Raw genomic sequence first — 14,186 nt, 5'->3', positions numbered from 1 at the left:
TTTAATCTTTAAAAAACTGCTTGAGATAAATACCCTCCCTGTTTTATAGAAAAAGGTATATAGACTTTAAACAACTCAATTGAGTGAGTTCATATAGCTAAGTGAGCAGCAAAGGAGAGAAAGGAGCAGATTCCTTATCCCCAACTTTGGCAGAATGTTTCAAGGTCAAGAACAGTGGAGGATCCTCAGGGCTGAGTGCAGATGGGCAGGATAGCCGGCCAGTGGCTTTGTACTATTCCTCGGTGTTAAGAAAAGTATGAAAGCTCACTCCCCACTCAGTCTGTGAGACTAGACCGTCTGTGCCCACTGTTACCCACACCAAGCACACGTTATCCTCCAAATACTTACCATCACTTTTTTTTTCCTACTTCCTAATAATGCTCTGAGGGACTCAGCACGTTGTGCATGTCGCCTTTCATTTGACTGCTGTGGCACCGAATGGTGGGAAGACAGAGGTGCAGTAGAATTTTTGAGTAATTCACCTTACTGAAAATCCAAATTGAAAAATCCTCGAACCCCAGCTGAACAGATAACGCGATAAATGATTTTATGCCCTAAGCACAACCTCATTGTGCTGTGTCTCCTTAGGTTCTGATTCAGCCCCAGGTCTTAGACCCTCGGTTTCCTAGTCTTCCGTACATAGCACAGGGCCTCCTCGGTTGTCAGAGCTGAAATCATGGGGAGCCGTGCCTAGAACCAGCCAGGCCTTACGCTAGCCAGTGCCAGTGCTTTTATCCTCCTATTCTCCGAGGTCCCTGTACCCCAAGAGGGTGAAATTTGCATCCGCCCTTCTTTTACATCTGTCGGGGGCGGGCGGGCACCATGGCGACCAGAATGCCCCAGCGTATGCGCATTCTCTCCCTCTTCTCAGAGAGCAGCGTCTCCGTGGAGGTGGCCAGCAACGCCAGCGTGGTCCTCGAGGGCGAGAACCTGCACCTTTCCTGCAGCGTCCGCACGGCGGGCAGGCCGCAGGGCCGCTTCTCTGTCATCTGGCAGCTCGTGGACAGGCAGAACCGCCGCAGCAACATCGTGTGGCTGGACCGGGACGGCACCGTGCAGCCGGGCGCGTCCTACTGGGAGCGCAGCAGCTTCGGGGGTGTCCAGATGGAGCAGGTGCAGCCCAGCTCCTTCAGCCTGGGCATCTTCAACAGCAGGAAGGAGGACGAGGGCCAGTACGAATGCCACGTGACCGAGTGGGTGCGGGCGGTGGATGGCGAGTGGCAGATCGTCGGGGAGCGCCGAGCCAGCACCCCCGTCTCCGTCACGGCTCTTGGTAAGTGAGCGTCTGGAACTCTCGGTGGGACCTCTGGCAAGCCTGCTTCCACGTCAAGAAGTGTTTCCCGTCAGTCGTGGCAGGAAACAGAGGGCACCTTCAAAGGGTTTAATTGGGGGAGCCCTCCGTGGAAGCGCAGGCGGGGTCGAAGGGACCAGTGCATGCTGGGACACCTGGAGACTGGGGACAGCTGAGAGCTGCTCAGCCACCTCTGGGTCTGGGCGGTGGGCATCAAGTTTTAAGAATTCTGGCCAGGCGAGCAAGGCTCCTCGGCAGGAGAGGTGGCCCCAGGTAGAGAGAGGAGCATGGCCACCTTCAAAGCTGGCCTGGAAGCCCTGGAGCAAAGCCTCCCCACCCCCAGAAGGGTAGAAAATCACCTTTAGCCATTTATTTAGCATTGACTATGCTCCTGACTGAGTCTAAGCACTTAAGCTTAATTGTCCCTTTGGATGTCACCTAGAGGTAGACACTTATTTTATGAGGAGACTGAGTGAGACAGGTTAACTGATTTGCTTGGGGCTATAGCTTTTAAAACACAAACACCCTACCCAAACCCCGGGAATCTGCAATCTGTCTTAATTTTTTTTCAAAGCCTGTGTGTTTATCTCCTCTGTAAGGCCCCTCCTTAGGAAAGCCATTTTCTCATTAGCATGAAATTAAAAGATACCTTGAGATTTGCTAAAACCCAAGAATATTAGATTTGCTTCTTACGGGGTGGTTAAAGAGGCTTCTGTCAACATTTATCTGCCTAATATAATCAGTGTGTTACATTTTTAAAAGGCTCGTCTGCTCCTTGGCTGGGAAGGGAACTCGTGTTAAGGCTTCTGTTTTCATCAGGGGCGACTCGGACATCAGATGTCCCTGTGACTTCGTGTCCCGCTCCCCGGGACCATCCGTGTTTCTGGGCTTCTTCATGGGTGGGGCTGCTTTGGGGACCCCGCAGTGGAGGTGACAGCCCCGAGTGGTGTTGCCCTCCCAATGTCCCATTCCCCGCTCACGCCCAGGATAGAATTACATTTACTTTAAAGGCTTAATCCCAAAGGTCAACCTGCTTTCCGCAGCGGTCAGACGGCTGGGGTTTCTGGCTCTGGACAGTTCGTCCAGCGGTTGAGTTTCCTGACCAGCCCCATGACTGTGCCTGCGCCCAGCGCCCGTGAGCTCCTGTGGCAATGGAACCAGTGAGGAAGGTTCTGGGCGTCCGGCAGTGCTGGTTGTTCCCGTCCCATGAGGCTGGGAATATCCAAGGAGATGTTGGGGTTAGTCAGGGCTGTTTCTCTGGAACTAATTTCACGGTTTTAGGTTATTCCCCGAATGTTGTCACACTCACCGTATGTCCAGTGCTTCCCGGTTACCAAGGGGCTCTAACTTGTTCCCCACCCCCGGGCCGCCTCTGGCTAAAGCTGACTCAGAATGGCCCGAGGGGGATGGAGCAGGGCAGAGCAGAGGGCACCCCCCCTCGAGAAAGGTGGCCTTGTCAGCCTAAAGTAACCAATGACACACACGTGAATTTTCATATTAGTACAGTTAGGAGTGGATCCCCTCTCAGCAAGGAGGTGACAGTGACAGGTGCCCAGGTGAGGTAATAGGTGGCTATGTCCCCCAGCCGCACGTGGACCGTTAGAACCGTTCGGCTAGGGCACCTTGGGTACTCTGTGAGCTGTGACCGTGGTGTGTGTCTCCGTCAGGCCGAGACAGAGTCACTTGCTCAGGAAAGCTCTCTTCCCTCAGGTGCTGAGGCCAGGAACACCTAGTGCAGCTCCTGTCCCTGCCACTCCCGTGGCAGCACGTCGTACGCACAGGTGCACAGGTGACCGTCACAGCCACTTAATGTTTAAGGAAGGGCCTCTGTAGCTTAACTTTCTTAAAAAATAGGATCCATAAAGATAGCTTATGAAATCCACATCGAAGATCCAGAGATCAGATCATGCCCACCTGTGTGCTGACTCAGAAAGCCAGAAGATTCCTTCTGTGCCTCGTCGATGCCCCGCAGAGTTTGTTTTCCCTTATGTTTGTTTCTTTAACAAAATACATATTTAACCAAGTGTAATTTACACTGTATGCCGGGTACTGTTCCAAGTATTTTACAAATACTACCTCATTTAATCTCCACATGGACCCATTTTACAGACGGAGATGTAGGAGTCAGAGAAGTTAAGTAACGTACTCAGTGTCACACCGCTAGGAAGTGACACCTGGGCAGCTGGCTCCAGGGTCTGTGCCTTTTACCACCGCCTCATGCTTCCCGTGGCGAACGCGGCCTAGTAAGGCCCCCGGAGTCCCTTACATGCAGATTTGTGGCCTGACTGCCATTTACCAACACAGCGGCTGCTCTCGGTTTTACGATCGTAACCAGTGTCTCAATACTGAGTAGTAGAGTAGTTTAAGGCGGAAGGAAGTCGGCTCACTCCCAGAGGAGTCACTGTTAGGGATGAGTGCTGCTGCCCATTCAGTAAGAAACATCGAGAGACTCAGCCTGCTGTGGCTGCAGGACCCCGCCTCTCCCACGTCTCCACCTGCTGGAGGGCAGGCTCTCCCGCTGTGGGTCCCTCACTCCCTCTGTCCACGAGGAAAGTGGGAAAGGGACTTCTGAGCAAGCCCCGCGCTGCCCAGCCGGGAACGTGGGATGCCGCCTCCATCTCCACCCTCCTCCAGCACCCATGCACTGGTGGGCCAGGCGGAGGAGGCGTCGGGGCTGGGAACATGGTGACCACCTCGCAGGGGAGGAAGGAGATTGGCTTTGAGGCTCTTTTCTCCTGCCTTAGCACAGAATGCCAAAATTTCCAGGAATGGCCCCGCAATGGGGACAGATGGACTGCAGAGCAACGTGAAGGCTTCACTGAGAAATTGCCCCCGGCCTCTTTCTGTGGGGTCTCACGAACCGTGGGTTTGTGCCTGCACGTGATGGCTAATGTAATACTTGTCTGGGCATCGAAACAGACCCGCGAGCCTTTGCTCTGCCCTGCCAGCTATTGCCAAGACCCCATCGCCGTGTCACACTGCCCTGGGAAAGCCAGGTGTCTCCTCTGGCTTGAGTCTCCCTGCTCTCTCTGCAGAAACGGGCTTTGCGGTCACAGCCATCTCCCGCACGCCAGGGGTGACCTACAGCGATTCCTTCGACCTGCAGTGCATCATCAAACCCCACTACCCCGCCCGGGTGCCCGTGTCAGTGACGTGGCGGTTTCAGCCGGTGGGCACCGTCGAGTTCCAGGACCTGGTGACTTTTACCCGGGATGGAGGGGTCCAGTGGGGGGATCGGTCCTCCACCTTCAGAACCCGCACGGCCATCGAGAAGGCCGAGTCCAGCAACAATGTCCGCCTGAGCATCAGCCGGGCCAGTGACACGGAGGCGGGCAAGTACCAGTGTGTGGCGGAGCTCTGGCGGCGTAACTACAACAGCTCCTGGACGCGGCTGGCCGAGCGGACCTCCAACCTGCTGGAGATCCGGGTGCTGCAGCCAGGTAGGCACCTCGGGGCGCGCGAGCTCGTGCCGGCTGGGGAGACGTGCGGGGAGCGGACGCAAGGCCTGCACCGAGCCCGTGGCCTGGCCGCTTTCACTTCCCGACTTTACGTGTTGAGAAACGTCAGCTCTGTAGGAAGTTGCAAGAATCATAGTCCCTCTTCGAGGGCCGGTTGCCGACGTCTTCCAGCATGCGCGGGCTCCCTCTGCGAGGGTTTTGTTGTTGTTCTCAAACCAGTTAAGCTGACGACGTCAGGTTACTTGAGCATGTACCTCCTAAGAGCAGGGACACTGTCCTACCCAGACACAGCGCTGTCGGACTCTGCGGATTTAACGTGATGATGGGATGTTACCAGCATTCCCCCAACTGTCCCAGATTCCCTTTGTAGTTTTTCCTTCTTCCGAACCAGGGTCCAATCAGGGGCCACGTGTCGTTTTTAGTTGTCATGTCTCTTTAGACTCCTTTGATCTGGAGCAGTTCCCCGGGTGTGTGTGTGCGTGTGTGCGTTATGACATTGCACCTGTGACGTGTCCAGGCTGACTGTTGAGCGAGAAGCTCTGCTGCCCCTTTACTTCATGTCGTCTCCTATAATCCTTGCAGCAGTGACGTGAACAAGGAACTATTGTCCCCTGTTTACAGACAGGGAGCCTCGGAGGGCAGAGGGAAGGGGATGCTTACTGAGTTCCCTTACTGGGGAACTGCTTTGCGCTAGGTGCTTAGGGTTGCTTGTTTTATTAGAATTTCACAACAAACCCAGAAGAGGTTAAGTGACTAGTGCGGGGTCATGTAGCTGGTGGTCGGTGGAGCCAGGATTTGAACCCTTGCTGCCTTCTCCCTTGCTGTTCTGTGACCAGGCCCCGTCCTTGTGCCTGAGTTGGAGGTCCCTTCTCCTGCGAAGCCGAAGCCGAGTCAGTCTCACAGCAGGTGGCGAGGATGCGCTAATGTGGGCACTAGATGGGGGGATGGTGGAGGGGGCTTTCTGCAGACTCTCTCGCCTTCGTCAGGCCCTTTCCCTAGCACGGCGGGTGGTTAAGTCCGATGCTCCTGTGATTTCCTCGCATCTGTCCCCATCTCCTGCTGGGGTGGCAGCTGATGGAGGGTGGAGCCCAGGACATGGTTCCCTCTGGCTCTGTCCCCCGCACAGGCACCCACACAGTGAAGGGCGGGGCTTGGACAGGAGGTGACTTTGCAAAAGACTCTTTCGGAGTCACCCACTTGGTGAGGAATGTTCGAACACTTTGCAAAAAGGATTTTTCCGCCCACGCTCAGCGATGGTCAGTGCCCACCCCTGTTTTGCTGGACCGCTTCGGATGGTTGCGGTGTTATTTTTAGCAATGTGAGGTTATAGGTTGATAATGTCTGCGTTTACCCTTCACCTCTCCTAACCCCATAAGACTCCTGTTCTGTACCAGAGTTTGCAACAAGTGAGCTGCATAAATAAAGGGACCATCCCTTGGCCAATTAGAGCCTCAGCCTGGGCAACAAGATGCTCAGGGAAGAGGCGGTTCTGCTTAAGTGGATTTTCAGGTTAATGGAGGGTTAAGCAGAGAACCCATTTCGCCTGAGCCCTCATTGTGGAAAGTGCCGAGGGAGGCACTTGCCTGCCTTACTGGGCAGAGAGCATCGTGATAGTAATTGCACCTCTCAGGTCTCCTCCGGCCTCTGGGGCCGGCGTTGTGAGCCCCAGTGCCCATCACATGGTCTGCAGCCGTAGAAGGCAGAGCGAGTGCTGACCCCAGGACCCTGGCTGACTTTGCCTTTTTGAATAAATCCCTAATGTGTGTGCTTGTTTCTGTTGCTCCTCGGAGTCTAAGACGAGCACAGAAGGGAGGAATAAGCACTTATTCGTTGAAGGTTCAACTTGTTTGGATTCTGATCAGTCGATGGTGTCCGTAAAAGGGGACAAGGGACAGAAGCGTGTGCGGGACGTCCCGGGTGCCAGGCTTTGTGCTTAGCACGTATGTTTTCTTTCTCAGCTCAGCCCGCGATGAAGTCGTGTAGATGTTTTATCCCATTTTGGTTTCCCCGGAAGGAAACCAAGGCCCCCCAGTGTGTAAGAGCCGTGACGGAGGGAAGCCAGCCTGGTCCGTGGGAGCCTGAGGCGGAACCGAGATGGGAGCCCAGGTCTCTGATCCCATCCATCTCTGTTTCCCATGATGCCGTGTCATTGCCTGCTGGGGAGGTAGGGGACTCAGGATCTGCTCTGAGGACCGTGTTTGTGTGCGGGGTGGCTTCGCCGAGCGAGTTTGTTGGTGTGTTCACAGTAAAGCCGGGAGGAGCAGCGGCTGGCGGAGACGGGAGCACCGTTGGGCTGGCCGCTTGGCTGTGAGGCCAGTGCCCGCGGTGCTCAGGAGGCCGGCCTGGCCCCTCTCTCCCAGGGCGTGGCCGACGACCAGGAGGCTGCATCCCTTAAGTGTTACTGCCTCTCCTTTATCAAATATTGATGCGTTTAGCACTTAATCTTTTCCAAAGAGCTTCATGTTCATTTTGGTTTTTCCCCCATACACTGGGACTTTTATTTTGGGGGAAGTAGAAGTGGAAAAATACCAGAGTGCTGACCCTGTGCCAGAGAGAGTTTGGGGCGCGTGGTGTGTATTACCTCCCTTCACCTTCACTGCGACCCTGGGAGGAAGGTGTTGCTTTCCCGCTTTATAAATGGAGTAACTGGGGCTCAGAGAGGCTCTGACTTATCAAAGTCAAATAAACAGTGACTGGGACCTTGAGGTTTGAACGCAGGTGCCCTTACTGAAAAACAGTCGGGGTGGACGGAAGGCGACTTTGACCTTTTTTACAGCCGTATCATTGGAAAGTACTCCTCCTGCAGCCACGTTTACAGAGACGTTACTCTTTGTCGATGCCCGACGTGCAGGGGTCTAAGCCCTGCCGGCGGCTGTAGTAGCAACAATTCCAACAGTAGCAGCTAGTATTTATTGAGCCTCTCTTGTGTACCCATCACCATCGCGAGTGCTTTCCACGGAATATCTCGCTTAGTTCTTATTTAATCCGTGCCACACGGGCTACTGTTTCACCCACTTTACAGGCGAGGACACTGACACAGAGGCTCAGTAAATTATCCTGAGCCATAGGAAGTGGCAGAGACGAGATTCAAACCCAGACAGCCAGTCTGGCTCCAGAGTCCAGGCTTTTAATTCGATTATATTATGGTATTTTCCAGACAGTTTTTTTTTCCTTCTTCTTCTTCTCAGGAATCCTCTCGGTACCATGGACTTTTATTTAATCTCTGTGGTTTGCCAACCATGATTTCCTGGTCCCCTTTAGCAGATACTTAAATTTTTTTTTTTATAGTTGGGATCACAACGTACCTGTAGAGGTTCCTCAAGACACGGTTTGCCGATAGCATAGGAGTTTAACTTGTGGCTCTTCTAGCTCCTCTGTGTCTTCTGATTTCTGCCACAAGGTGGCTCTAAAACTTGGGGACATTGGAGCTCAAAGCCAGCGCTGGCTTCTCTTCTTTCTCCTCTCCCTCCATACCTTGTCCTTCAAAACGCGGATTGTAAACCCTACCCCGTCTTACGTAGAAGCGTCCCCCACTGCCTGCCCCCACCCCTTTTAAGACTATTTTGTCGAATATTCTCATTTCAGCAGAATCCAGTGGAAACCCAGGGACTCTTGGCTCACTCACATTGGTCCATTTATCTCAGTCTTCCACTGCTGATGTCATCTGCTCCCAAGGGGGTTCCGTGTGGTCAGTGCCCAAGATCAGTCCTTGCCAGAGCCACCTACTGACCTGACCACATCCTAGGTATTTGGTTCACCAATATCTATGGCTGGATGGCACGATCCGCTCGTCGTGGCTGTATTATTGACTCTTCTGTGTGCGTGCTGTGGTGCCGTATGTGCATCCCCAAGGAAGTCTTTTAAAAATGCCTTCCCTCCTGTCCCGTTGTTGATTTCTCTCAGTCTCGCTCCCATCGATTGCAGGGCGTGGCCCCAAGGGGCCATTAGGCAAGACTGTCAGCACATTCCGCGTACTCGATTCTTAGTTCTTAATCAGTTCTTTTCACTTTTAATTCTGAAGCACCTCTTTACTTCCTTCTGATTTTCTTGAGCACCAAAAACACCCTCCAATTACATATCCCTAAATACAAAAGCAATAAGGGAAATGTCAGCACTCATTTTTCAAATGTTTACGACCATACTTTGCTCTGGCTGTTAAATATTGCACATTAAAATTGACAAAGCAATCAACAAGCGTCAGGGAGGACAGCCTCCGGTGTAGAAAGCCGGCTTGTCCGGGGGCGTGTTCTGCTGGGATTTTACTGATGGGCAGTCAGGATAAATATTTAATACCCTCTGGATGCTGCCAAATCCGTTTTCTGCAATGTCTTACTGCTGACCTAGCAGGCTGGGAGAGCTGAGGGCTTGTTTCTCTGACTTCTGTGAGCCCAGGGCATGTGACAGTGGCTCTCCCTGTCACAGTCTGGTAGGTGACAGGCTGCTTCATCCTTCAGAGGGATTGTCCCCTGCTTTCTTTGAGGAGAACCGGGGTTCTTCCACCCCACATGCATGTGCCTTGTGCCTGCTGGATGCTCAGAGATGGAGTGAACATGAGGGCAAGAGCCCCAGAGGGGCCCCCAGCCTTCTGCCACCCTCAGGCCTCGTCGTCAGGGTGACTCCAGGTGCACTTGTTTGGGGTCAGTGAGCTAGGGCCCTGCTCTGTCTGCAGACAGGTAAGGCAGACAGGGCATGTCTGGGTTACTCCTAACTAGTTGTTTCTACCTCCAAACTTTGGCTGCTTTCTCCTTGCTCCTCCCTCCCAGCGCCTTCTGCAAGCATGTTTGAGCACCTACTGTGTGCCAGTTTCCATGCTGGTTGCTGCAGCCGCAAAGATGAGTATGCCACAGTTCCTGCCTCGTGGGCTGTCAGTGGCCTGGGAAGAGTGTTGGGGGGTAGTAGACCTGGCCTAGGGTGTGGGCCAGAGGCCTGAGGAAGGACGGGGCTCGTGTGGATGTGGGCAGAGGAGAGAAGCAGTGAGGCATTTCAGGCTCGGAGCAGAGTGTGAATGAGAAACAAGCAGCTTTGATGCTGCCGAAGCATGGGGTTGGGGAGGGGTTCGTCCCCAGGCGAGGTGGCAAGACCCTTTGGTACCCAGAAGCACGGAGGGTCACCATACGTGTTGATTGAAAGCAAAGACGGACCAGCCTGTGTTTGAATCTCAGCTCTACCACTTACCAGTGGTGTGACCTTGGGCAAATGTCTTCATAAAATTGGGAAATAACAATATTTATTTCATAGGGCTGGCGTAGACCAAATAGTTCATATTTATAAAGTGCTGAGAATAGCACTCAGCAGATAGGATCTTACAAGTTTGTTAAATAAGAATATTCTAGACCAAGCAGTTAAGACTTTAGATAATTCTCAGATCATATAGTCCTTTTCAAAAATAATAATTTGTAATAGTCCCTTTACTACTCTAACGTGAAATTCATAGACAATATAACATTCATTTCTACTCACAAACCTTTAAAAATCGTTACAGTACCCTAATCGTGGAACGAAGGAGGAATTTTTTAAAAAGCATTTCATAATGAAATATGTGCTTTAACCGGTCAGCACTCAGGGACGGCCACTGTAGGGGGCACAGGACCGAGGCAGATGCAGCAGCCGATGGCAGGTGCTGCCAGCCTGACCGGCCGCCCCGCATAGCACCGCCGTCTGGGCCAGGGTTTCCGAAATCCTGAGCAGCTCTTGCAACCGTGATGCACAAAGCAAAGGGAAACCCTCCCTTGATTTACCTGGCATTAATTAAAAGTATTCTCGGAAAAAAAAAAAAACATATTGTGTTGATAGTAAGATGAAAGCTTGTTCTAGGCTCAGAGACAGATTTTTTTTACCCCTATGAATGTCATTTGGAAGTCACGCAGGACACGAGGTGGAGATCTGTTGTGTGGAGTCGTCCCCGATGTGCGTTTACATCTGTGCTGGCTCTAGTTCATTAAATACCTGGCGACAGAAGGCTGCCCGCAGATGTCCAGGACCACGCCGAGCCTGGGGGCGTTGCTGCCTGTCGAGAGCCGCTGTGGTGGGGAGCTGCAGGCAGGCTCCCGGTTGCAGCTTTTAGGAAGCTCTTGGGGGAGGGGGCGGCTGAGGCTGGAGGCAGGAACTCACGTGCAGGTCAAGTACAAGGTCTGAGAAAGAGGTTATTAGGCGCTTCAGTAGGGCCTGGCCGTGGGAGAGAGAAGAGCAGGGGACTGAGGGCAGTGTTAGGGGGACGCAGGGACTCTGAGGTGTAGTAACTCCTTGATCTGCAGCTGCCCTTGCCACCTCCTTCCCTGAGCGTGGAGGGGACCCCCCTCCCACACACACACTCTTCCCCCAGTAGCTCTTCCTTCATTCTCTCCCAGTCTCTCCGCTGACTCGCTTTCCTCAATCTGAAGACCCTCTGCCATCCGGCCACTGGCCCCCTCTATTCCTAGCACTGCTGAGCCCTGCCACGGAGCCTTAGTGCAGAACAGCGTCAGCCTTCTCTCCTTCTCCCTCTCTGCCTGCAGCTCCTCACCTGCCAGCCTCTGGCTTCTGCTCGCACCACCACACAGTTACCTGGGGCCACCTCACCACCTCACCTGTGGTTCTCAGACTCAGCGTGCGTCACGCTGGGCCCCACCTGCAGCGCTGGCGACTCCGTGCTCTCAGTTAAGTCCCCAGGTGATGGCGATGCTGCAGGCACACTGACCGCACCCTGAGAGCCATAGGTGGTCGGGGTCTGGAACATGCCCCAGGCCCCTTGACGTCTGGCGGAGGCGTCATCCTCCGGGCCTGACCACTCGCTTTGCCCTGAACGCGATGCACGGAGCATGTCTTACCTCAGCTCACCTGTCCCCTCTCTCGGGGGTGGCCTTTCGCTCTCCTCCTCTGTCTAGGGACCACCTACTCACGCGTGTTTCAGGGACTAACTCGAATGTCACATGTTTTTTGAAAAGTTCTGGCCCTCCTGTCACGACCGTGATTAAATAAATGCCTTTCTTCACATTCTCACACCTCCAAGAAGAGATTCATCGCATCTTTATTCAGTCATCCATTTATTAATCTGATTAACAAGTGATTGGGTCGTAGTCTCTGCCCTTCAGATGCTTATAATTTAGTAGGAAAGGTAAGACCTTCGAAAATGAACTTAATCAGTGAATCAACAAATATGAAGTGCTGGTGAGGATGTAGAGAAATGGGAACCCTTGCACACCCTTGGTGAGAATGCAAACTGATGCAGCCACGGTGGAAAACAGTCTGGAGCTTCCTCAGAAAATGAAAACCAGACCTGCCATACGGTCCAGCAATCCCGCTTCTGGGTCTTTATCTGAAGGAAACAAAAACACTCATTTGAAAAGACATACGCGCCCCTCTGTGCATTGTAGCTTTACTAGTATCGCCGGGCTGTGGAAGCAGCCTCGATGTCGATCACTAGGTGATTGTATAAAGAAGTTGTGGCACGTATATGCAATGGAGCATTATTCAGCAATAAAATGAATGAAATCTTGCCATTTGCAACAACCTGGAGGGACCTAGAGGGTATTATGCTAAATGAAGTAAGTGAGAGAAAGACAAATACTATATGATTTCATTTACATGTAGAATCAAACAAAACAAAACAAATGAATAAACAGCAGAAAACAGAAACAGACCCACAGATACAGAGAACAAGCTGATGGCTGCCGAAGGGGAGGGAGGTGGGGGGTGGGAATAGAGAAAAGAAAATAAATGTTTTAATTTAAATTTAATTTTTCAAAAAAGGGGGAAGGGACTTTGCCTCAAAGCAAATTGGTGCTGAGGTTTGGTACAGTCGGGACGAGCTTGGCCCGGGCCAGGAGATGGGGTGACTCTGCCATAAAAGGTAGGTGCTAATTTAAAGACAAGCGAAAGGCGTCCCCTTCGACCCACCTTCCCTCACTCAGGCGTGACTCCGTTTTCGGTGGGACTCGCCGACTCCCTGGCACGTCTGTAGCAGGGGCGGAGGAGACACACATACGAAGGCATCAGCCGGAAAAAGTAGCTTCCGCGTGAGGCAGCATGCCCCAGAGCCCTAGCGGGATTTAAGGGAATCCCTTATCGCTGGGAGAAGCGTGTTTCGAGTGGGAAGTGCATGCACAAGGTGGAGTCTGCAGGGTGGGGGGCTGGCTCTTCTCCCCTTAACACCTGTTGCCTTCACATCACCCTGTCCTTGCTGTAAGGCAACAGCCTCTCTGATGATGCAGAACACGCGATTCCCCACGTTTCGATCAGAGGCCTGGGAAAGAGACCCTCCAGATGCAGAAAGCAAGGGCCCTTCTCTCAAACAGAGAACAGCCCGGCCCCGGGGGTCATGGGGTGCCCGCGAAGGCCGCTGCTGCTGTCAGCTGGAGTCTCTGCCCTCCGGTGGGGCCTCTCCGACCTTCTTCCTGCGGGGGATTAACCAAGCCTCAGTCCTCAGCCTCTTCGCTTCACCTCTGACTGTGTGGTCCAAGTCCATTCACTCACACACGACCAAGTCCAAGGTTTCACAGGCTTAAGGTGCACTTGAACCACCCAGGGCTCTTGTTAAAAGGCAGGTCCTCTTTCGGGAGGTCTGGGGTGGGACCCACCAGTCTGCTTTTCTGACAAACTCCCAGGTAGCGCAGATGCTGCTGGTCCATGGACAGCTCTTTTAGCAGCAAGTTCACCCCTTAATGTCGAGCTTTGAACGTGAGACTGAGCCCGGAAACCGAGAAACGGGCCTAGTGAAAACGCATCGGGTGTTTGTTACATACCAGGCTCTGTGCTGATCTCGTTCTAGAAACTGTTGCTTTAATCTGCACACACCGTTATGAGGTACGTGCTGTGATTCTTCTTGTCTTGCAGACACCTGGGGGTCCTTACAGGGGGCCCGGGCGCTCCTACCGGTGGAGGAAGGTGACGCAGGTGGGCGCATACCAGCCCGGGCAGCACTGGTCAGGGTGCCGTTGCGCCTCCTAACGAGTCATGGCCGCGGTCTCGTCCGGGCTTCAGGAAAGGGCCTCCCTGGCCTGGGAATGTGCGAGGAAATTCAGAGCGTGGGGTAGGAGCTGGCCCCCTTGCCCACCTGCCAGGCACGCACCAAATTTCAGATACGCTGCTGCTTTCAGGCTTTTCAACACTTCACAATATTTTGACATGGGCAGGGAAATAAAAATGGAAATGCTTTGAAACATTTCTCTTCCTTGGATTCTTGTCCTCAGACCACGTGACTGAATTGAAGGTTAGTCACAGGACTCCAGTTTAACATATGCAGTTGCTATAGCAATTGAGGTTTCCTTAGTAACAGTTGCAAAAATAATCCGGCCCCAATTAATAATACATTTTAGAGCTCTTCCTACTCTACACTAAACAACCAACCCAGTTTTTTGGGCCAAGGACCAGATAATTCAGGTGGTGTCACTTGCACTGATATAGATGTCATTTGCATGCGGTGAATTAGGCTGGAAAGGAATGAAGAGAGGCTGGTGGTT

General features: G+C 52.9%; 1 protein-coding gene across 4 annotated transcripts in view; it reads left to right on the top strand.

The window, feature by feature from the left end:
- Positions 1–14,186, top strand: part of IGSF3 (immunoglobulin superfamily member 3) — an 87,661-nt gene that overhangs the window by 58,819 nt on the left and 14,656 nt on the right. For all 4 annotated transcript variants that reach the window (XM_039841303.1, XM_039841302.1, XM_039841301.1 and 1 more), the window contains 2 exons: positions 872–1,273; positions 4,327–4,731. In XM_039841303.1, the coding sequence (XP_039697237.1) occupies positions 872–1,273; positions 4,327–4,731 (807 nt within the window). The remainder of the gene's footprint in view (positions 1–871; positions 1,274–4,326; positions 4,732–14,186) is intronic.

Source organism: Pteropus medius, unplaced genomic scaffold (assembly GCF_902729225.1).
Source record: "Pteropus medius unplaced genomic scaffold, Ma_sr-lr_union100, whole genome shotgun sequence".
Taxonomy (NCBI): Eukaryota; Metazoa; Chordata; class Mammalia; order Chiroptera; family Pteropodidae; genus Pteropus; species Pteropus medius.
The sequence above is the reverse complement of the archived record's forward strand: the minus strand, read 5'-3'. Positions and strand labels throughout refer to the sequence as shown.